This window comes from Saccostrea cucullata, unplaced genomic scaffold (genome assembly GCF_032062105.1).
Source record: "Saccostrea cucullata isolate Sc308-1 unplaced genomic scaffold, CSIRO_AGI_Scuc_v1 ctg3511, whole genome shotgun sequence".
Lineage (NCBI taxonomy): Eukaryota > Metazoa > Mollusca > Bivalvia > Ostreida > Ostreidae > Saccostrea > Saccostrea cuccullata.
Window position 1 is genome coordinate 1 of NW_026925935.1, and position 25,086 is coordinate 25,086.

Consider the following 25,086-nt stretch of genomic DNA (forward strand, 5'->3'; position numbering starts at 1 on the left):
CAACAGAAATTTATAAATAATTTATCTTTCTGTCATTAAATTAGTCAGGCGGGTAGCCAGCATTGAACTGAAGTGTACACAGGAAATGGTCGGGGGTCTGGGGGCCGCCTGAGGCCCCCAGTGGGTCCAGGGCGAAGCCCTGGTGGGGTCCAGGGGGCGAAGCCCGCGGGAAGCTCCTGGATTTTACGAAATTAACACTTAGCTAAGTTATACTTCCATGGATACTTCAGGAAGAGAAGGATAATTTGATCAAATTAATTTACTAATATACATGTATTGGTACACAGGGGCATCTTATCCACTCTGTTCTCTACTTCACATATAAAAATACACAAGGGAAGAATCGAAAGTAGCACACGATTTTTTAAAAAAGTCAAAAAACAACTTACTTGAGAAAAGTTACACAAATCCTGAAAGGAACTAGCGCAAATAATGTCCTAGTACTTATCCAGGCTAAAATATTCCAGATATATCCATCGAAAATAGCTTTTATCCAACTAAAACCCCAGCTTTCTGCACAGTGTGAAACTCTACGCCCAAGAAAAGATAACTCACCCGGATGACAATAGGGTAGTACCCGAAGTCTTCCAATGGCACTCGGAAGGCCTCGGGTACTACCCTATTGTCATCCGGGTGAGTTATCTTTTCTTGGGCGTAGAGTTTCACACTGTGCAGAAAGCTGGGGTTTTAGTTGGATAAAAGCTATTTTCGATGGATATATCTGGAATATTTTAGCCTGGATAAGTACTAGGACATTATTTGCGCTAGTTCCTTTCAGGATTTGTGTAACTTTTCTCAAGTAAGTTGTTTTTTGACTTTTTTAAAAAATCGTGTGCTACTTTCGATTCTTCCCTTGTGTATTTTTATATGTGAAGTAGAGAACAGAGTGGATAAGATGCCCCTGTGATTGGTATTGGAAAAAAAAGTTTCCAAGTGTGACAAGACATAACAGAGAGGTAATTTAATATGTTATCATTGGAGTAAAAATATTTCAAAATATAAACGAGGGTGTGAGTCTTTTGAAAACCTTTATATTCTGATAGCTTAAACAATGTGAGAGTACTTAAATTCTATAAATTGGTAACATCAGTAAAAGAAGATATTCAAATGATCTATATTTTTTTACTTTGTTCAGTAATTTGAATTTCGCCATTTTTTTTATTTTTTTTATTTTTTTAAATTCTTTTTTTTGTTTATCGATATTAATTCATTACTTCAACGGAAATTCTTGTATAGTCGTCCGAGACCCTTGTAACTTTTTCTTTAGATCAATGTCACTTAGATCGGTTTCCTTCATCAAATATATGTATTTGTCCGAATAATCAGGATTACGCAAATTAACAGTTGAAAATGTTGGTTCAACAATATTTTCTTACTCAAGAAGTGTGGAATTCATTCCATAAAAGACTGGATTTTAACGATATTCTGCACAAAAAAAATTGAATAGGAACAGTAAGACGTAAAATAATTTGCAAGACAGATACTGCCCCTTTTTCTCCGAATAAATATCTCTCTTTTTTAAATTTTTTTGTGTCTTTTCTTTTCTTTCTTCCTTTTTTTTTTTGAAAATAATGTGTACGCAAATGTCAAACATGCAGCTCATATTGCTTTAAATTGTTCAAATGCAGAAATGTATAAACTTTCTCTGCTTTCGATGGCAGATGCTTTTTTATTATCATAACCCCTTTTATAATTGATAGTGGATATTTACTTGTAAATCTTTTGTATTTTAAAATAACAAGCAAATTGTAAAAAGTTGCATTGAAAAAAAAGAAACAACTAATTTTTTTTGTTTTCCCTTATGTAATTGTTTTATGCTCAAAAGGGCCCTGATTATAAACAGATATCATATTCATAGATTATAAAAGAAATATTTAATACTACAGGTGAAGCAAGCTATGAACTAGACAGTGTATTCAGCTTTCTTTGCTGAAATAATGTGACCAAATCAAGTGTCACCTGGAAAGAGGAATATATCAAGGATGTCTTTTACATTTACTCCAAAATAGCCATTGCTTTGTTTTTTTTTTCTTTCAATTTACACTTGCACATGTATCAGGGAAAATCCAGAGTTTTTTTCAAGGGGGTGGTAAAAAGAGGTGTTTTATAATACATGTATAAAAAAAATTGAAATTTATGATTTTTAGTCCTTGTATTTTTTATTTAAACACCATAATGTACATACAGCATTAATTATTGTATACATAAAGAAGCATTTTCTTAAGTCAATAATTTCTCAAAGATCATACTAATATTTCAGGAAAGTTCAAGCCAGATCTGCTATAGCAAACTGAACATAAAGTGGCATATTTGTGTGTCAGGAAACAAGGAACATGTAATGCTGGACTGATCGAGAATCGAAACGGGGATCCCTGCATCACCACTTACATGTAGGTGTTCTATTGACTTAAATACATGTATGGTTTAATATTTGTGTATAAACATATAAAAAGTCATGTTGTAAATTGAATTCAATTAATCAAGTATTTTAATTCCACATATAATAGTTAGGTTGCTAGTTGTATACTTGTATATGCTTTGATGTGTCACTGAAAGGTACATGTTGTTTTTTATTTCCACAAAAACTTGATCCTTTAGTATTACATGTAACTCTTGAACAGTTTGTGCTGAGTCTTTGTATTTCACGCTTATTTTTTTCCTTTAACCCCATGGTCTTGGCCTTAGAGTGTAGCCTATATTTAGAAACTAAAATATTTTATCTTTATCCTTATATACTAGTTTGTTTGATTAAGACAATTCATTAATAATTTCCTTGGGAGCAAAAGTGCCCAGATAATGAGGCTGATTTATATGCAATCAATTTAAAAAAATACATGATATTATATAAATAAGGTATCCCAAAAGTGTTTTATATTCATATAGACATAGTCATAATATATTTGCAATGTAAGAAAGAAGTAAAACATGTATTTTCATTCTCATTGTATTAAAATATTTTGATCTTTTCAGAAAAAGAACTACATGTACCAGAAGGAGACAGTAAAGAGGAACGGACATATCACACCATAAGACGTGCTTCAAAATCTGAATATACAGAATGAATTTTGCTTACTGCAGATCCTTCTGAAAGAACACGTTTGTTGTATTGACATAAAAACAACTGAATTGTCAGGATCCTTGAACATGACGCATTTGGCTGCATATGATGGCAATTAAAAATGCATACGAGTTTACATTGATCTTTGTTAGCTAATAAGACAAAAAGCAAAATAGCAAGTTTACCTATTACCGTACATGTACTGAATGTATTCACTTTATTTTTTTTTGAACTACATCATCAGTTTAAAAAAAGTACAGTAGCACATGTATACAGTTTATGGTGGGATTCCTCTAACTTTCATGAATCTGTTTGCAAAATCTGTACTTTAAAGTTTCAAATTATTACCTCTAATACAATGTCTGTGTTTTTTTTTTTTATAATTACATGATTTTTGTATGTATGTAATGATAACCAAATCACCCAATTTTCCCGCATTTTTTACCATGTATTTAGCTTTTTTTTTTTTAACATGCTTAAGTGTATTTATATCTGACAACTGATGACCAGGCAGTCTTCATTTAACAGTGTAATTCATAACACATTTTAGCTGAATATTTTTAGGTCACCTGAGTAAACTCAGGTGACCTATTGCTATCTGTTTTCGTCCGTCGTCGTGCGTCGTGCGTCGTGCGTTGTGCGTCGTGCGTTAACATTTGAACATTTTCAGCTTCTTCTCTGCAACCGCTCAACCAACTTAAACCAAATTTGGTATAAGGCATCTATGGGTGAAGGGGAACAAAAATTGTGAATTTCATGATCCCTGCCCCCCTGGGGCCTGAGGGGTGGGGCCAAAACCACTAAAATTAATGCAATCTTTAAAAATCTTCTTCTTTACTCCTGGACATCAAGCAGTCAAACTGTTTGTATTATTGTAATCAGCATTAAGCCCTCTACCTAAATTGTGAAATTCATGGCCCTTGGGCTCAGAGTTCAGGCTCAAGGGTGGGGTCAAGGTTGGCTGTTTGAATGTTGAAAATGCATAATTTATTATATCTTTTCCTTCGAACTCCCAATTTTCAAGAAGGGTAAATGTTTTATGATTATATTGAACAATGAGTTCTCAACTAAAGTTGTGAAATATATGGCCCCTTAAGGTTCAGGGTTGGATCATGTCCCAGGGTCGGACTAATTGAAAATAGGTTTGTAAATAACTTTGTAATAAATGAAAATGTAATTAAAAAAATGAAATAATTTTTCTATATTGTGATGTGAAAGCAGTAAAATTTATGCATGAATAGCCTTCAACACTGTGGAATGAATGACTCCTCGGTCTTCATGGTCTTGGGTCCAGGCCCCAGGGCAGGGCTAAGTCAAATATGGACAGTTTTGGATTTTTAAGGAGCATTTTCGTCACAATGGAAAATAAAGTTGTATGTAACAAATGTTTATGTGATGTTTTTTGTTTTTAAACAATATCTTTTATTCATTCACGGAAGGAAGAAAACAAGTGTAATTTTTTATTGCGACAGTTTGGCCTAATCACCCGGTGTTTAGGCCTACCATTAGAAGAGTGTTGGTAAAATGGGTAGGCAAACCCGAACCGGAGCAAATAAAATAACCGGGTCTGGTAGCGAATTTTACAAAAATTCTCTCTTAATACTTTATCAAAATGGAACTTAAATTATCAGATTTTGTTTGTTAGGTTTATTTGTAATAATCGCTAATTTGGATATTGAAAAATTGCGGTCAGCCCCTGTTATTAATTTTACCGCGGCCCGGGTTCGCCAACCCATTTTACCAACACTCTCATATTAGTACGTCCACGCATGCGTGAAAGCGATCGTCTGGAGGAAGCATCGAAGACTTGTTTGAGTGTCCTGAATTATTACAAAATTTACGTTTTTTTCACAGGTCTAGGTTTGGCATTTCGAACGGTGGGTTTGAGTGTTACGGATTTTAGGGTTACATAGTATGGAATATTACGTGCTTTTTCGAATACATCACATTCTTTTTGTTATCCATTACATTCGTTTTAGCTTTGTTATGGGTTATGGCTTATGACGGAGAAGCAGCAGCACCGAAGGAAACATTCGTTCGAACGGTGTTGAATTTGCATTTTATGTGGAGTAATAAATTATGTACATAGATGTCTATTATTATTTGTTATTTTTACGTATTTTGTATTAAATATAGATTGAAAAGGTTAAATCTTTGATTGAATATTGTTCCAAGATTTTTACTGGCAACTGGAAGTTTCGTCCCACCCTATTGACGATTCGAGCAGAGACTTCATAAGTATATGGTTCATTCTTATATTTGTGTGTATAATCATAATTTACATATCAAGTATTAGATGGAATGTTCTATCGTTAACATGAAAAAGGTCCTACAAGGGTGTGTCACCAGATATAGTAAGATTTTTTTAAATAAGTATAGTTGCTTTGATTAAAGTACTCAAAAAAAGATGTTCATTATTTTGTCAGTTGATTCTTTAAGTTTATATTTATTAATTCATTTATTCCTGCACTTGGTGGTAACTTGATGGTTCGCACCTATGCAGGGTTAGCCCTGCACTGTTTTGCACCAACTCTGTTTTGGGCTGAGATTGTTCACCCCATATTGTTTCACTCAAAATACTTAAATGTGCTCCTGAGTTAATTTCATTTAACAGCTGTTAAAAGATATTTTTTTTTAATTCAAGAAGATGAAATATTTGAAGCAGAGACGTAAATAATTTATGTCTGTATTTAAAATTATGAATTATTTTAACACAATGCTAATTCTAGTACTGCCATCTAATTATAGGTAATTATTGCTGGCATGGATTACCCAACGTCAATCAACAATATAATTATAAATGATGTAAATAAATTTTCTCCTTATGATCTGGTTGCACACGATCCACTACATTTGGCATTGCATATTATTAAGTCATGAATTTGAACACACAACATACATTTATATCATATATTTGAAAAATAATGGACCCAAATGTGATTGAATATTAACTATAAAACATGGGATGTTATGCACTGATATAGGCACGAACCATCTCAGCGTGAAACAGAATCGGTGCAAAACATTCAGGATTCCACCTGGCTACTAGCAAATAAGTATATATTTAAAAAAACACTTAAATAAGTTGCAGAGTCTCAGAGCAGTTTGGCAAATGAAATTACTGGTATGCTAATAAGTATGAGTGCAGGACAAAATTAACTCTCCAAATACACAGCTTACAATATTAATTCAATAATTGCTTGTATGAAAAAATAAACTTATTATTTCCAGAGAGTACTTGCAATTTTATAAGGTTTATAACATTACGCAATGTTACTCCTGTCTAAAATATAATGTCAATGTGAACATATGTAACTGCTTAGTACGAACATGGATATTGTGAATTCACAAATATAGAGAAGTTATCGTGGATCCCCATTTATATAAATTTAACAAATTTCTCACATGGATATAACGAATTAAGGATATAGCGAAGTAAAAATTTCATAGGTCCCATTGACTTCGTTATAACCAAGTTTTGCTTTATTAACAGAATGAATTTTTATGCCTCCGTAAACGAAGTTTCGGGGGTATATAGTTTTTGTCGTGTCCATCTGTCTGTCTGTCTCTCTGTCTGTTTGTCCGCAAAAACTTTAACCTTGTCCATAACTTTTGATTTAGTGGAGCTATGACTTTCATATTTCACATGTGTATTCCTTGTGACAAGACCTTTCTTTGGGTACCACCAAATTTGACCTTTTGACCTTGACCTTGGGAGTTTGACCCACTTTTACATGAAAATTTTAAAATTTTACTTTGGCCATATCTTTTGAACAGTAGACACCAGGACATTTATACTTCACATATATAATGTTTGTTGAAAGACCTTTCACTGGATACCAACAACCTTGACCCTTTGACCTTGACCTTGTAGATTTCCGTACTTGTGAAAAATCTTTAACTTTGGTCATAACTTTTGAACGGTAAGGGTTAGGGCTTTCATACTTCATATATGTAATTCTTGTGAGAAGACCCTTCATTGGACACAAAGAACATTGATCCTTTGACCTTGACCTTTGAGATTGACCTATTTTATATAAGCAAATCTTGACCATAACTTTTAAAGATTAGAGCTAGTGCTTTCAGACTTTACTTATTTGATCTTTATGACAAGACCTTTCATTTGATAACAATAACTTTGACCTTGACCTTGGAGTTTGACCTACTTTTTAAGAAATTGTACGTTGACCATAACTTTTGAACAGTAGACACCAGGACATTTATACTTCACATTTGTAATGTTTGTTGAAAGACCTTTCACTGGATACCAACAACCATGACCCTTTGACCTTGACCTTTTAGATTTCCTTACTTGTGAAAAATGGGGACATTAACATCACGGTCATGCAATTACAGACAGCAGGGCCTACTAATTTTAGAGGTCGGGCTATCATAAATCTATACTGCGTTAGCCTGTCACTTGCTGTGAGGCTAGTAAATCTAAAATGAAAGTATAGGTATATTTGCATTGACTGAGTTTATGAAATTTGGTACTGGTATTCAGATTTATCATAAGAATATCTAGGTGAAGTTCTGTTTGTGGTACGATCAAGTCATTTTTGACAGTTATGCGGAAAAGGGTGGCATAAGTGTTTTACAAACTTTCTAGGTATCTTTGTTTTGCCCCTTGATTTTGTAGAAATTGCAAACAAATTTAAAACTAAATAGGGCATATTAGATATTGTCTGCCTGCAGGGCATTTATAGCATTACAACAAATCTAGTTTTATATTTTAAAGTGAAGTCATGAGGAATTAAAATCACTTCACTGTAAGTGTCAATGTATTATTAGCGTGTTCACTGTAAGCATGTTTACTGTATTCCAAGTGCTTAAGTTTTTGCATTAAATGCAGTTTAAGGACACTGTGTGACTCAAAATTCAATTTATTGATAACATTTTAGCTTCCTTGGTGTTACATTTTTTAAATTTTCATGTAGGATCGTAGTTTAATTGAATTGTGAGTAGTAAGAACTGATAACGAATATGAAAAGCTCGGCTAGCATAAGTTATTTTTTCATCTCTTCAGAAGCAGTTTTGGTAGATAATTTGAGTATTTGTGTATTTACTTTAGTACAGCTTGTATGTTTTCCAGTAAGTTCAAAGTCACTACAGAAAACAAAATTCTTGTATAGTCATTAACATTGTAAGGAACAACCATCATGACCATTGGAAGCTCAGACTTGCTACAAAAATTCTTCATGACATGAGGGTATATCATGTGCTCTACTCAAGGTCATTCCAGCATGTTCCAAGTCTGGTAGATTAAAATTATTGTTGGGTATATAACTTTGTAATTGGGGATCATTAGTTCATACTAAGTATAAAGATTGTGACCAGAGGGTTTGTCTTGACTTTGACCTAAGGTCATTCTGGTAAATCAAGGTCACTGTCAGGCAAAGTATAAATGTTGTCCATAGTACAGCTTAGTTATTGAGTATCAACGTAAGATCATAATTCCAACATTTTTTTTTTTTGAACTGGGGTTGTCTTGATCTTGATCTGAGATCAATGCAGCAAATTCAAGGACACTGATATTAAAAGTATAAATCTATAATTTTCAATCTAATGAAGACACATTGTGTGTCCAGATTTCATTAAAAGATTACTTATGACCAGAAGATGTGTCTTTTAACCAAGGTCTTATGGTAAACTAGTTGTCACATTTACAAAATGGAAATGTTCACATTAATAAAAATTGCACAAGTTGGGGGTATTAATTTTATGAGCTTGTTATATTTCTAGTTACCAATATTTTGTTGAAGAAAGTTGAACCACTTTAGCTTGTTTAGGGCTTTGATTTGGATTAGAAATTAATTATATTAGAGTGCCATTACTAGATTACTTTGACATAATACCAATTATTCATGAAAAAAAAAAGAATTATAGATTCTTTGAGTTTCTTCTGTGTTTTAGAGTGAAACTTATTATTCCCTATTTGACACCCTATAACAAGAGATTATACACACTTGAATGTAAAAACAATGGCATGGGTTTATATTGGGTTGATTTTTTGTGTTTATACAGTTCTTGAGAAAAGTTCAGCTATTTTTTCATATTGAAACTTCAGCTCTAAACTTGTGTCTCACCCAAGGACAAATGTCATATTAAGGGCCCTCTGTACACCAGTGCAAAATATATTTATGCACCCGAAACAGATTCCGGACTATATTGTTTTTTTCCTGTCTATCTGTTTGTCCGTTTGTGTGTTGTCAAATTTAAACTTTGCCATATCTTTTGAACTGTTAAAGACAGAGACTTTATATTTAGTATGCATACTCCACTAATTAAGCACTTTCACTTAACACAAAGGTCAATGACCTTGTGACCTTGATTGTGACCTATATGCTAAAAATAGCTTTTCCAAAACTTTTGTCATTACTGTTGAACCATAGTAGATAGAGTCTTTATATTTGGTATGCATACTCTGAAAATTAAGCTCTTTCAAATAATACCAAGGTCAATGACCTTGTGACATTGACCGTATTAAACCTATATGCTAAAAAGCTTTTTTGGAACTTTCGCCATCACTTTTGAACCATAGGAGATAGAGACTTCATATTTGGTAAGCATACTCCACTAATTAAGTGATTTCAAAGGGCATGAAGGCCAATGATTGTGTGACCTTGACTGTGACCTATACACTAAAAAAATTCTTTTTCATACTATTTTATTGACGGGCGCATAGTCTTTTACAAACACATTTGTTTTGAATTGAGAAAAGTTTAATGTATAAAAGGGTTAATTTAACTAAACTTTTGAGCTTTTTAATTTTCAATATATGGTGTGTGGCAACTACCCTCTAATTGAGTGATTGCATGTAGTTTAACATCCCTCTCTAGGATTTTTCACTTATATGGAGATGCCACCACTTGCCGGTGGAGAACTACAAATTTTGTGCTATACTCGGCACTCAAAGCTATTGAGCAGGGAAGGATCTTTTTAATGCCAGCACCTACTGCAACACAGGACCTCAGTTTATATGGTGAGGTCTCATCTGAAGGATTGGTCTCAACATCCCACAGTGGATTTGAACCCGTGATGAAAGGATCAACTCTTCACTCTGCGACTCTAGAGCAGATGCTCGAACCACTTGCCCATGCAGGCAACATCTACCCTCATAAAAAATGTTTAAAGACAACAAATTAACTATTACAGAAAATGCTAGTTTACTCCAGTGGAGAAAATATGTGCAAATTAAATATTCAGTTTATTTATCTTGGCATTGTAAAATGTTTAGAATGCTGGAATTCATTACAAATTGAGAAATACACTGTGGATTTCAATTTTATATTTGAATTTATATTAATTAAAGGGCAGAACACTCATAAACTGTAGAAAACACCACAGAATCTGAACTCTAGTGTGCAGTATAGAGAGGGTTCTTTACTTATTTTAGGGAAAGGCATTAGTAAAAGAAATAGGTGTATATATTAATTCAAACAATACTGATTGAATTACTAGTTGTTTTATGTATTTTGCAGAAACCTGGTATCATGCCACGTAAGAAGAACTGGCGGGTTGCAGTGGCGAAGATTGGGAACCAGAGTCGTGCCAGCAATGACAATAGACTCGTGGATACTAGCCACGTAAAAAATAGTACGAAGGACCCAACGATTAACGTAACAGTTGACGGACCTTTGAGACTCGTGGAAGCTAGCCACGTAAAAAATAGTGCTAAAGACTGGGGGGATACTGCCTCCTTAAAAAGAGTACAAGATTTGCCTTCGGGCACGAATAACAGTGCAAATTTGCCTTCGGGCGCCACAAACATTGAAAATTTGCCTTCGGGCACGAATAACATTGCAAATTTGCCTTCGGGCGCCACAAACATTGAAAATTTGCCTTCGGGCACCACAAACATTGCAAATTTGCCTTCGGGCGCCACAAACATTGAAAATTTACCTTCGGGTGTGAATGACATTGCAAATTTGCCTTTGGGCTCTACAAACCTTAAAAATTTACCTTCGGGTGTGAATAACATTGCAAATTTGCCTTTGAGCACCAGTAACATTGCCAGTTTGCCTTTGGGCATTAGATTATTTGGAACAATTAATCAAGCAAATAATTTATTTCCATCTTTTTCTAGAGGAGTTCAGTGCACATGCAATGCTTTGATGTCTATCATTTTGCAAAATGCATCCACTTCAACAGAACTCGATAAGGTGCTCTTTGCTGGGGATGATTTATTTAGAGTCAGAATTGCAGAATTGCAATCAACTGTCCAATTTGTTTCAAAAATGCTTCAATTTCAAGAACTTCCTAAGTCTGTTTACTTGCATGACAACCAGTATGAAATAAGCTATTTTGAACAGATCTATGGAACAGTAACTCATGTAGATTGGGATCAGTCATGCCAAAGTAATAATTTGAAGGAAGGTATTGAGCTGCTCTTTACGAGGTATAATCAGGGATTAATTATAGTTGGAGGAATTTGCTCTGCAATATATGTGAATGACAAGAACTGTCCTGTATTTTTTGATTCACATTCTCATGGAGAGGACGGCCTTTCATGTGCTGATGGTAGGGCTATTAAAATCACTTTTAGTGACATTGATCAACTTGTGGACTACATGTTTGCATTTTATCAAAGTTGCAATATTTCAATGGTGAGCCAGTTTGAGATTCAGCCGGTGTCTGTAAAACAGAAAACAAATGTGTCCATTTTAGGAAGTGAGAGACTTTCCTTAATTGACAAGTATTTTGAGTTTCAAGGGAACATGTCTAGAAAGTGTACCTTTTCTGAATCGTCACAAGGAAATCGAAATGATTATATGAGAAACTATATGCAAAAAAGGAGGGAAAACTCACAGATTAAACAGAAAGACAAAGAAAGTACCTTAAGAAGTATGACAAAAGCAAGACAAAGTAAAGAATTTAAAGAGAAAGAACTTGCTTCCAAAAAAACTGTAAGAGAAAATCCTGAGACAAATCAGAAGGAAAGAGACCGTACATTAAAAAGTATGAACAAGGCAAGACAAAGTAAAGAATTTAAAGAGAAAGAACTTGCTTCCATGAGAAATATCAGAAAAAATCCTGAAACAAAGCAGAAGGAAAGAGAACGTACATTAAAAAGTATGAACAAGGCAAGACAAAGTAAAGAATTTAAAGAGAAAGAACTTGCTTCCAAAAAAACTGTAAGAGAAAATCCTGAAACAAAGCTCAAGGAAAGAGAACGTACATTAAAAAGTATGAACAAGGCAAGACAAAGTAAAGAATTTAAAGAGAAAGAACTTGCTTTTAAAAAAACTGAAAGAGAAAATTCTGAAACAAAGCAGAAGGAAAGAGAACGTACATTAAAAAGTATGAATAAGGCAAGGCAAAGTACAGGATTCTGTAATAAAGAAAGAGAAGCAAAACAAAAGAAAAGAGATAATGTACAGCAGCTTGAGAAAGAACGGCTATTTAAACAAGAAAGTAGAAAAAATAACAGAGAAAAAGAAAGAGAGAGTGAAAGAGTATCTAAAGCTAAAAGGAGGCTTGATGCAGAATTCACAGACCATGAAAACAATTTATTAAAGAAAAGGTGTCATGGTCAATCGTTGGAAGATTGTATAGAGAAATTTCATGAAGAAGTGAAAATTGGTCCAATTTATGTGTGTACATGTTGTCATCAGACTTGGTTTCGGAAAAGTGTTGTGAAGCTAAATACAACTAATCTTAGTGTTAGTAGTAAAAGTATTTGTACTGGATTTACATCAGTAGATGGCATAGAATGGCTATGTTTAACTTGCTGTTCAGCTTTGAAAGATGAGAAAATTCCAAAACTTTCAGTTAGAAATGGAATGAAATGGCCGGACCAACCAGATGCTTTGAAATTACATCCACTGGAAGAGAGGTTGATATCTCAACGCATACCATTTATGCAAATAAGAGAATTACCAAGAGGAGGTCAGATGTCAGTCAAAGGAAATGTTGTAAATGTTCCAGTTGATATTCAGCCGCAACTGTGAATGCCCTTCCACGACAAATAGATGAGCATGTAACTATAGCTGTAAAATTAAAGAAAAGATTATCTCACAAATCAGCATGCTTCACAGAAAATGTTCGCCCAAATATGGTGATGAATGCTTTACAATGGCTTATGAAAAATAGTGCATTATATAAAGATTCTGGTATAGTGTTAGATCATTCTTGGAGAAACGAAATTGAAAAAAGTAATGAGGAAACAGTACAAGAACTGATGGGCAGTTCAAATGATAGTGATGATCGTGAATCAGAAAGTAATGATGATGGTTTTTGTGAAATTACTTCAGATGACTGCATTCAGGGCAATTCTGATACACTTGTTGATGAAGCAGACATTGATACAAATAAACTCTATGTGTTTGCTCCTGGAGAAAACCAAAAACCAATAAGTTTATTTACAGATAAAGATGCAGAATATCTATGTTTTCCAACAATATTTTGTGGTCAGTGCAGAATTGAAAATGAGGATAGAGAAGTTCCAGTACACTACAGTGATATTGCAAAATGGGAGTTGCGCAGTGTTGACAGACGGGCAGCACAATCTGTACCCAACATCTTTTTTAAGTTGAAGAAAATTCAAATTAAGCAAGTTAGTGACAAAGTTAATTTGGCACTAAGAAGATGTAAATCAGACGGTAAGAAAATCACTGCAGAACAAGTTTTGAATCCATCCTCTGCAGAAAAAATTGTCAGATTAAATGAAGGGTATTATATATTTAGAACACTTCGAAATTCTCCTGCATATCTTTCATCTAAAAAGAAGGATGTATTTGCCATGATTAGGCAGTTAGGTCTTCCAACTTGGTTTATTTCACTTTCATCAGCTGATACCAGATGGCAAGATCTGTTGAAAACATTGGCAACACTAGATGGAAAAACCCTGTCACAAGAAGAACTAGACGATTTGAATTGGAATGATAAATCAAAACTAGTTAAACAAGATCCAGTGACATGTGCAAGATTCTTTGACAACAGAGTTCAACTTTTCATCAATACTGTTCTTAAAAGTCCTCACAATCCTCTAGGTGTTGTCACTGATGTGTTTCGAAGGGTAGAATTCCAAAACCGAGGTTCGCCACATATTCATATGCTGGTATGGACAAGTGATGCTCCAAAGCACAAAGAAAATAGCAATGAGGAAATAGAAGCTTATGTAGATAAGTATGTCACATGTGGTTTGCAGGAAAATGATTCTCAAATGAAGCAGCTTGTAGATCTTCAAGTACATAAACACTCAAAAACTTGCAAAAAAGGAGGTAGATCTGTATGCAGATTCGGTTTTCCGTTGCCACCTTTGCCCAAGACCATGCTTCTTGAACCCTTGGATGTTGACGTTGACCATTATAGAAAGATATATTCTGATATTCAGAAGAAAATGAATGATTACAAAGATGGTTGTAGTTTAGACTATGAGTCCTTCTTAGAGACTGTTGTAGAAATGTGCGAAGATGAGTATATAAAATGTATTCGAGCTTCCTTGAAAGGTCCCAAAATGTTTCTGAAAAGAAGTCCATCTGAGATGAGAGTGAATTACTATAATTCATCAGTGTTAAAGGCCTGGAATGCTAACTTAGATATTCAGTTTGTACTTGATCCTTATGCCTGTGCCACATACATTGTTGCATATATCAGCAAATCTCAGAGAGGAATCAGTGCAATGCTAGATAAGGCATCTCAAGAAGCTGCAGAAGGAAATATGGATCTTAAGCGACAAGTTCGACATATTGGAAACAAGTTCTTAAATTTTGTTGAGGTCAGTGCACAAGAGGCAAGTTACTTAATCCTTCAGATGCCACTTGCACAAGCCAGTAGAGAAGTTGTTTTTATCAATACCTCGCCACCTGAAGACAGAGTTTTCTTACTCAAACATCAAGATGAACTGAATGAGTTACCCAAGGATTCAACTGATATTAAGGCAGATAGTATGATTCAAAGGTATGCAAGAAGACCAAAACAGTTAGAAAATTGGTGTTTAGCTGATGTTGTTTCTGAATTGGAAGTGACTTTCCCAAAAGAAATCAGAAAAGACATACAAGAGGAATTGAATGATGATAACCCAGAAGATAATTCGCAAGAGAAGTTTACTGATCAGGATGTGTTAGTTCATTTGAAAAATGGAATTAAGATCAGGAGACGAAAAAACAAACGAGTTATTAGATATGTAGGCTACAGCCAAAAAACAAATTCTGAACAGTATTACAGAGAAAGAATTCTTCTCTTTCTGCCATGGAGAAATGAGAATGCTGACCTACTTGGTAGTCATCAAACTTATGAACAGCACTACAAGCAGAAGCATGTATGATACAAGTGAAACAAAGACAGTATGAGCATTTGTGGATGAATTAGAACAAGCTCGACTTCAAGCTGAAGAAGATCTTGATGATCTGGAGATAGTAGCACCAAATACAGAACATACTGAGGCAGAAGATTCAGAGATAGGTTCTGAACCATCCGAGGAATTTGTTCATTTTGATCCTGATACAGTTCAACATAGAGATTTTGATATTGGGCCAGAACTTGGATTGTCCTCAAAAGTAACTGAAACAGAAATGAGTGCTGTCCGCATTCCTGATGAGCAGTATTATAAACTTTTGCAATCCCTGAATACAAAGCAGAGGGAATTTTACAATCATGTAACAAACTGGATTCAAACCAGAGGTGAACCATTATATGCTTTTCTAACTGGTGGTGCAGGAGCAGGAAAATCAGTGGTTATTGATGCCATTTTTCAAACATTACACAGAATATTGTACTCAAAAGAAGGTGAAAACCCTGATGATATTAGAATATTACTTTGTGCTCACACTGGCAAAGCTGCATACAACATCAAAGGGACTACTATATCATCAGCTTTTCACAGAAAAATGTATCAAACTCAGCAGCACATGAGTGCAGATGAACTGAACTCATTTAGGGCAAAGTACCAGAATTTGTCTGTTGTGATAATCGATGAAATTTCAATGGTAGGCAATAATATGCTGTCATTTATAAATGATAGACTTCAACAACTTACTGGGAGAAAACAAGACTTTGGTGGTATTAGTATCATAGCTGTTGGTGATTTGTATCAGTTGCCACCTGTTGGAGACAAGTGGATTTTCAAAGACCTTTCTAATCCTGGTCAGAGTTTAGCAAACAATTTGTGGCATGAACATTTCTATATGCATGAACTAACTGAAATTATGAGACAAAAGGATGACCTTAGATTTGCAGAAATGTTAAATAGACTTCGTGAAAACAAGATGACAGATGAAGACAAAGAACTCATTTCTCAACGTTTCATCAGGCAAGACTCTCAAGACTATCCTAAGGAGGCACCTCATCTGTTTATTGAGAACAAGTTTGTTGATTGTTTTAATAACAATCTTATAGAAAACCTTTCAACGAATAAAGTAAATGTAAAAGCAGACACAGATGTGTTATCACAGACAAAACTTTCTGCATCAGTGAAATTGAAACTAGTTCAAAACTTGCCTGAAAACCCAGCATCTACAGGACAATTAAGAACTAATTTGGTTATTGCTGTAGATATGCTCTATGACATATCAGTAAATCTTGATGTTACAGACGGTTTGACAAATGGTGCTTCATGTGTTGTGAAATACATTGAATATAAACAATCACAATTCAGACCTGCCATAGTATGGGTACTGTTTGCTGATTCAAGTATAGGTATTTCACGAAGACATCAATACAGGCATTTGTTTTCCACAAATGTTAATTTTGCATGGACTCCCATATTTGAAGCTAAAAGAACATTTGTTTATAACAGAAAGACATATGAGAGAGTTCAGTTTCCACTGCAACCATCTGCTGGTAAAACAATCCACAAAGCACAAGGAGCAACTCTTTCAAAGGCAGTAATCAGCTTAGGACAGACAAAGCAGCGCAGAATCCCGCATATACATTATGTTGCACTCTCAAGAGTAAGGTCACTTGATGGTCTGTTCATTCTGGATTTCAATGAAAAAAGTCTTTCAAAAGATGAAACTGTTGATAAAGAGATGGACAGGTTAAGAGAAAATAGATTGCAACTCTCATATACACCACTATACTCGGTATTTAAAGACATAAAATTTTTATTCAACAATGCCAGATCTCTACACAAGCACTTCCTTGATATAAAATCAGAACCAAGTGTTTTGGCTGCAGATGTTATTGGTATAGCTGAATCTTGGCTTTGTGAATTGGATTATGATGAAGACTTTACTTTAGAGGGTTTTACAATGTTCAGGAATGATGCAAGTTCTTCCCAGTGCAGACCACATCATGGTATTGTCATATATCTGAGAAATCAATTACAGTGTGTTTCATACAACTCTTTTACTTCCAAGTCTGTGGAATTTTCCATCATTTCAATTATGCTGTCCAATACTCCAATACAGTGTGTTGTTTTATACAAACAGCCTTCTTGTACTCTTCAACTTTTTTATGATACCTTGAAAAAAAGGTTGCTACCATCTGTTGACAAAGATGAAAAGACTGTGATAATGGGAGATTTCAATTTGGATTTAAGTACTGGTCAGTATGCACATTTCCTGAACTTTATGAAAGAAACATTTGGTTGTGTGCAAATCATAAACAAGGTAACCACAAAGAATAAGACACAGTTAGACCTAATATTTACCAACTTTATGGATTTACAAACAGATGTTCTTCAGGCTTATTGGTCTGACCATAATATGATTTATTGTGCTGCAGATATGACTTAAGCAAACTATTCTAATGACAGAACTACATTTTAATTACATTGCATAGTAAAACAAAACCCGCTCGAGCACAAAACAGGCAGTATGTAAATATTTAGTTTCCAATGGAAGCTAAATATTTACAAACTGCCAAGAGTGGTTGGACAAAATCAGGGTTGCCACTCATCAACTACCTTATTTGTCCCAATAACTTTCAGTATGTTTCATATATATAATAAATGTATTTAAAATCACATTGATTAACTTTTTCTTTATTTGGAAGTTATTGGGACAAAAATAGATTTAGATTAAAATGCCCATGAGATGAAATTATCTTGTTTATTTATGAAAGTTTGTACTGTCTACTTTTTATTTATTGTTAATCCACAATATTAAAACCACTGGCATTGTAAAACTGTGTTACATATTTGGTATAGGAGGTAATTTTATACCTAACAGATTGCAAATTCACATGTCAAAAGTTCAATAATAACCAAATTAACATACTTTAAGTGAAATATGTATACCTATGATTTTGAATAAGAATGATATATGGATATATGTTTGCAAGATTTGATTGATAATTATTTTTTATACCATGTTTTTCTGTGTTGCATTGTGTGATTGATCCATTAAGTCTGAATGAATATACAATTAATCAAATATAACTTCTTTCTCATATTTTTTATTTTCTTAATTTTTACTCGTTACAATATTACATATTTTGTGTATTTTAATGTACTACATGTATCTTTTTGTACAGTTTAACAATTAACATTTCATCTCATGGGCATTTAAATTTTCAATTTTTGTAGATATAATAGAAAGCATTCTTGTACTTGTTGTATTATACCTAAGTATTTATTAGCTATTATACAATGATGATTAACTATGCAATTATTATGATATTTATATTTCTCTACTTTCATAAAAGTAATTGCTTACTTTGTAACCCAATATAACAAGTGACTATCAGTATCTCGATCTGCAAAGACATTGTAAATATCCAGAATATGGTTTTCTCCCTGAAAACAAACATTTGCTCCAGTGGACATCTAAAATGTTTAAATGAACATTCTGTTTCTGAAAAGACTTTAATACTCTTGAGCTCTATTATTTATAAAAATGTTAATCAATTTTTTTGCTAATTCATTGTGTTACATGTAAAACAAAAGTGTCTACATATTCTGTTATTCAAATTCATATTTAAGAAAACATATGTTATTTAGTTTAAGTTTTATTTATTATTTATTGTTAATACTGAACTGTTACTAAACTCGACATGGACAATTTTGAATTTTTTAATTTTGATAAATGTAGTACATTGTATTAGTACCACATTCACCCTCAGAAACAGTCTAATTGTTTCTTTAAGGATACATACCATGAACAATTTTGTTTTAATCTCCCACAGAGAAGAGTTACATTGATAGTTTTTTTCAATATTCCTTTCAATGGAAATGAAATTAAAAACTTATTGATCAGTTAAGTTGCATTTCTCCTATTTTTCACCAAATTATGTTGCTTGGCCAAACATTTGTTGTTCAAGTAAACAAATATCTCATCAAAAAAGAGAGAAACACCTGAGATAATTGAATTTTTGAAGAAAAAAGTTTTTATTATTTATCCTTAAGTTTGTTATTTGTTTTAACAATTTTTATTAATTCATATTAGAAGTAATTTTTCAAGTGTCAGCTAGTATATACACTGTAATATTCATTCTATAAAGACTTAAATTTAGACTTAACGGAGTCTAATATTGGAACCGTTTTTATGATCATGAAACCGCATATTGCCTTTGTATCTCATTATATGAACAACTTTTAATCTTTCTTTTCGTTTTCGGTGTATAAGGTTAAAAAAGTTGTTCTAAAAATGAATTAATGAATGCAGCTGTTTCTTTGAAATATGAAAAATATGAGTTCCTTTTTTAAAGTTGAATTACTAAATCAGATAGTCCAGTATATACATTTAATGATGTAGGAAATATTTATGCAACTTTTTTGTTTTCTTTTGTTTCTGCAATGCTTTGAAATGCGAGCTAAGGCTAAGAAAGTTACATTTTTAGTTATGCATAAAAATGACGAAGTCCAGAAAAGTTATGTTTTAGTTACATATGAAAATAGCTAAGTCCAAAAAGTTACATTTTAGTTGTACATGAAAATGACGAAGCCTAGAAAAGTTATGTTTTAGTTATACATGTATATGAAAATGGCAAATTCCATAAAAGGTTACATTATAGTTATAACTTTTTTGTACCTCAGAGCCTAGGTATAACTAAGTTATATACTTTAGTTATAACTTGGTTATAACTTTTTTTTGGTATGGGCTATTGCCAGAGCAAGATGGTTTAAACAATATTATAATTTCAAATATTTTTCTTCTTATCATGTTGCATTAAATTTGTTGGTTCAATACAGTCTTTTCATAATATTGTGAAAAACTTGAATAACTCTATGGTTAAATTTTTTTTACATCATGTGAAGATGTCCAAAAACAGTGAAATGTATTTGTATAAAATATGCTAAGGGGACCAATGTGCATGTTCATGCCCCAAACCTTACTACAGTGTAATGGACTCAAATTTATCAAGTTAGATTTCAAAATATCTGTTTTAATGTTGTAAGTGTCTGAAATTACCTACATGAAGCAACACTTTTTGAAGGTAAGTAGTTTCGAAAGAAAGGGTCACTGGCCAGCCCGTAAAGGGAGGTAAACCTTGCTTCTTTCAGATGATATATAAATAAAAGTGAAAATTGCTTCGAATTTTTTTTTTATGGTAAAATTTCAGACATTTGCAAAACGTTTTTACCAATCAAGTCCTTTTACCTTTCAAAACTAAATGAAATAATTTAAATCATAACACTCTATGAAATGTTAAACACATTGCTTTTGGACACAACTATTGAATGCAGAAGTTTTAAATATGACATGATGATATATTAGTGAGTGTTGTACACTAGCTTGTTTAATATTCATTTTATATGTGACCAATATATAGAGTACCACAATGTATATTATATGCACATAGATATATTTTATGATTCAAGATTGAGACGTTTTATTGCAAACTGCTGTTATGATGAAGAACTTGATTAATTAATATAAATGTCTTTATAGTTTACTTGTAGTTCATTATATACTGAATGAATTTAAACCTCAATAAATCTGATATAATTTGTTTTGTATGTGTCCACTTTTATTGCACTAGTTTTTCAGGAATAGGAAAGGAAAGGATTAATTAACAGTATATCATGGATCACATATCACAGTTTATTTTTTAAAGTATGCATATTTAAATTTAGCTGCAAAAATGTAGCCCTCTCCCTTTTTTTTGAGGGGAGGAGGGAAGAGGTATCCAGAAAATATCAGATTAAAAGATCGGAGAGGGCTACATTATTGCAGCTTATTTAATAAATTGCACAAAACACATTAAGATATATATAAAAAGTTCATACCTACAAAATGAGTACAAATTGAAGATTTAAATCTTTACAAATGCAAGTCAATGGAACTTCTTTCAGAATTGTGAATTTCAAGGCCCCTGGGTCATGTGGGTTAAGGATAACATAGAGGAAGGGGCTCTTATTATATTTTGAAAATGAATTAATGCCTTTAAACATTTCTGATCAGAAAGGGTGCTTTTTTCCAAAATTGTGCATGTGTGAACCCAGGGTCAGGAATTCCTGTGGGTCAGGGCATTTCTGATTATTGCTGAATATTACTGACTAGTTGAAATGTGTTTTTTCTCTACTCTGCCTAAGGGTATTAAATAACTAAACATAGCATGCTAAGTGTATAGTTATGATGAGCAATGGCACCTCTTTCAAAATTGTGTATGCCATGGCCTCTGGTTAAATATATGAACCAAATTCAATGCATTGTTGAAAAGTTGTTGCTTGATGCTCAGGTGACCTATAAGGCCCATGGGCCTCTTGTTAAAACAAGGATATCATGTTGTGGATTGATTCTGTGTTCAAAATTTCATTATCACTGGGTTTTCTTATTTATGTTGTACATGTGTACATGTATTTGGAATAAAAAAGGAATTGTTGAAAGAAAAGTGAAATTAATCATGCTATTTTTGTCAAAGGAAGATAAAAAAAACCAGTTTACTTATGCACAGAATTAGTCAAAACATATTTTTATTGATAATTCATCCCAGAATCATATGTATAATAAATCTACAAAGTCAATTTGAATGGTATCAAGGAAAGATCTTATCTTTTTTAATATTAGTGCAAAAAGGTCAAGGAGGGCAACGTAAGTACAGGTGTACTTGTATAAATTGTTTTCTGTGATATAGAATGTAATTTAGAAGAATAATACTTGGAATTTAACTCATTTTCTTTGAAATACTTTGATTAAATATTCTATCTATTAAGGTCAGTTTGAACGATATAAGGAAAACTTATCTTTTTTAATTTAAGTGCAAAAAGGTCAACCAGGGCAACATGTGTCTAGGTGTACATGTATAAATTGTTTTTATGATACAAAATGTAATTTAGAAGAATGTTACAATGAATTTATTAATTTTCTGTGAAATATTTTGATAAATTCTTGATAATCTCTCTTAGTCACCATATTCTTCAAAATTGCAACCTTCTAAAGGAAGGGGGTAGGGTAGGGTATAAGATAATAAACTTGTTCCAGGTTGAATTTAAACCCCATTATGTAGTATGATTTTTTTCTAAAATTTAAGACACTTATAGGCTATCTATAATATGCAATAAAAAAAGAAATTTGATGGGTAATTTTTTCACAGTGGAAGCAGAAGTGTGAGACTTTGTGCAAGGAATAGGCAATATTTTAACCTAATTTGACCATGCATCTTGGTAAATGTAACTCTGTTTTTCGCTAACAATGCTTGATAAATTTAAGATTGATGTCAAATATTAATCAATACAGACAGATGTTTGAATTCATATAAGACAAATGATAATTGATATACCAATAAAAAAATTACAGCCCTTTTCATATCATATTCTTATATTATTTTACCCTGCTTTTTCAGCCCTTCCGTGCTTGATTAAGGCTATATTAAAATTGTCAAATTTCTCTAAAACTAGCCCGATGACCTGCCCTGAATTTTTTATATGATTTAGAACAAGGACTCAACACAAACATATAAAAAATTCAGAAAAATTCAATGGGTAGTTTTTTTGTTGACAAGCTATCAATCTCTACCTTAAATTCATCAAATTGATTTAGGTTGTGCGTCTATCTATCTCTCTCTCTTTCTCTCTCTCTCTCTCCCTCTCTCCCCCTCTCTCCCATTTAATTCCACTGAAATTGCTTCTCAGGGCCTTCTATCAAGTGCATGTATACCGCTGGAACTCTCAATGACATTGAAACCCAAATTATGCGACATTTACACCCCTCATCGGTTTGCAGGGCAAATTAGGGGTTGTATATCATAAAAAAAAACAATTTTACAATAGAAAAATGACTTAAAATTAAATGCATGAATGACATGAGTTTAAAAAAAATCATAAGAATTATTGCTTGCATCCAATGCTACATGTATTATGTAATAAAAATCTTTTATTTAAATTTATTTATTTATTTATTTTTAAACCATTTTATACGTACATAACTCGAGTCGTTGGCACTTTGAAATGTCTGGATCCGCCACTGAATGCTTAGGGGTGGTAATGTAGAAAGAAACCAAAATAAGTGTTTGATCGTCTTTGGTGAATTTCAAGCATCCGAGTACAGGAGTATCGAAGAAAATTCTTGTTTTCTTCTCAGGGGGTTGGAGAGGTATGTAAAAAAAAAAAAAATAACACTTTAAATTTTTTGCATATTACCGGTATTCTTTGAATTTTATGTAAAAAAAAAAATCAATATTACCTGCTCCAGTAAATACCCGGGTGCAAAATTTGCGATAATCATAAATACTTCTAAAAATTAGCAGAATAATTCAATTGATATTAAGCATATCTGAAATCCAGGTTTGTTTCACTGCTTTACGATTGAAGAATTGATATTTCTCTGTTTAATTTGGGGTAGAAATTACTTATAAGCAGACCATGCTCTCAAAAAATTGAACACGAGTAATCTATCCTTGCATATTATATCATTACTGATTCTCATGCGCTATTACCTGAGTTAAAAATCGCTCATTTGTATAGATATTGCAAACATAATTTCATTGAAAAAAAAACGTTTAAACTTGCATTTTCTCTTCCTCGATCTCTTACCACACAAACATATGAATATTTACGGGTACATTTCAATTAATAAATAATATACTCTTCAAAAAAAGAAACGTATAGTAGGAAAAATGCCCTGAAAAATGTGTGATAGTTTTGTCATACCTTTTATTTTTGTATGGATACGATGTATTCGAGTGAAATACATGATTTTTTAATGCAATTGTTAACTTTACAGCTATTCTACAAGTCTCACAGACTAAAAGACCTGATTTTGCAAAATTTCCCCCAATCATTTTTATCTCCATTTTCATTTGTTGTATTCTGATAAATTTCCTTCAGGTACAAAGGGGCTATCAAAAGCGGGGGTTCTCGATATTTTGAATCTGGTTTTATACTGACGCTTCCTAAAATTGCTACATCTGAATATTGCGTGGCACAAAAAGGAAAATGGGCGACTGGAAGCAGGGGTACCGCAATCTACAATTGCAAGAGGTTTTAATGTTACACACAGACCATATCTAACCTATAAAACATAAACCATTAACATCGAACACCCAATGTTCGCAAAAAATATGGTAGACTACGTGTGACATCAGCAGCACAGCATCACTTCCGAGGATTACGTTAATTGCATGAATGTAATGCAAGGACGTCATCTAAGCTATCCCTTAACTGCACAGATCATCTAACAAGACCGTTTTCAGTTGACTACGAATTATTGCAAGAGGATTATTCATGCCATTGCTTCGACCCCACAACACCCCAAATATCGACATCAAAGATCTCAGATCAATAGAGTATGACCACAGCATCACTGCTGAACATTTTGGTTTAATTACGTCCAGAATGTTTATCTGAAAGCCTCTTATAAGTTTAAAAGTGCTAATGCATTGTAATGAATGTTAGACAGATAACTGCCTTCAGGACGTTAAACAAGTTGGTGGTGGTAGTGTAATGATATGGAAAACGATATTATAAGAAAGTAAGATTGATTTAGTTTGAATACAATGGACTTTGATGGAAAAAGGTACTCTAACCATGTTCTACCTACACATACCCATTCAAATTTGCAGCATCCTAGAGCCGTATTAATTGCAATCTCACAATACACAGCCACATATGGCTAGTTTGACATACCTTTTCTTGCAAAGAAACAACAACCTGTTTCAGTCACAGTCATCTAAATCGCTAGATTTAATCCAAATTAAGCAGCATT

General features: G+C 33.1%; 1 protein-coding gene across 1 annotated transcript; it reads left to right on the forward strand.

The window, feature by feature from the left end:
- The first annotated feature begins 13,112 nt into the window (after positions 1-13,112).
- Positions 13,113-17,736, forward strand: LOC134270111 (uncharacterized). Its single transcript, XM_062752290.1, has 2 exons — positions 13,113-15,279; positions 15,371-17,736. The coding sequence occupies exons 1-2, from the start codon at positions 13,113-13,115 to the stop codon at positions 17,734-17,736; spliced, it is 4,533 nt and encodes a 1,510-aa protein (XP_062608274.1).
- Positions 17,737-25,086: the final 7,350 nt, after the last annotated feature.

Coding starts and splice junctions, on each gene's coding strand:
- LOC134270111 (XM_062752290.1), top strand. CDS start 13,113: ATGGTGATGAATGCTTTACAATGGCTTATGAAAAATAGTGCATTATAT. Junction 15,280..15,370: donor TGAGAATGCTGACCTACTTG/GTAGTCATCAAA, acceptor TGGATGAATTAG/AACAAGCTCGACTTCAAGCT.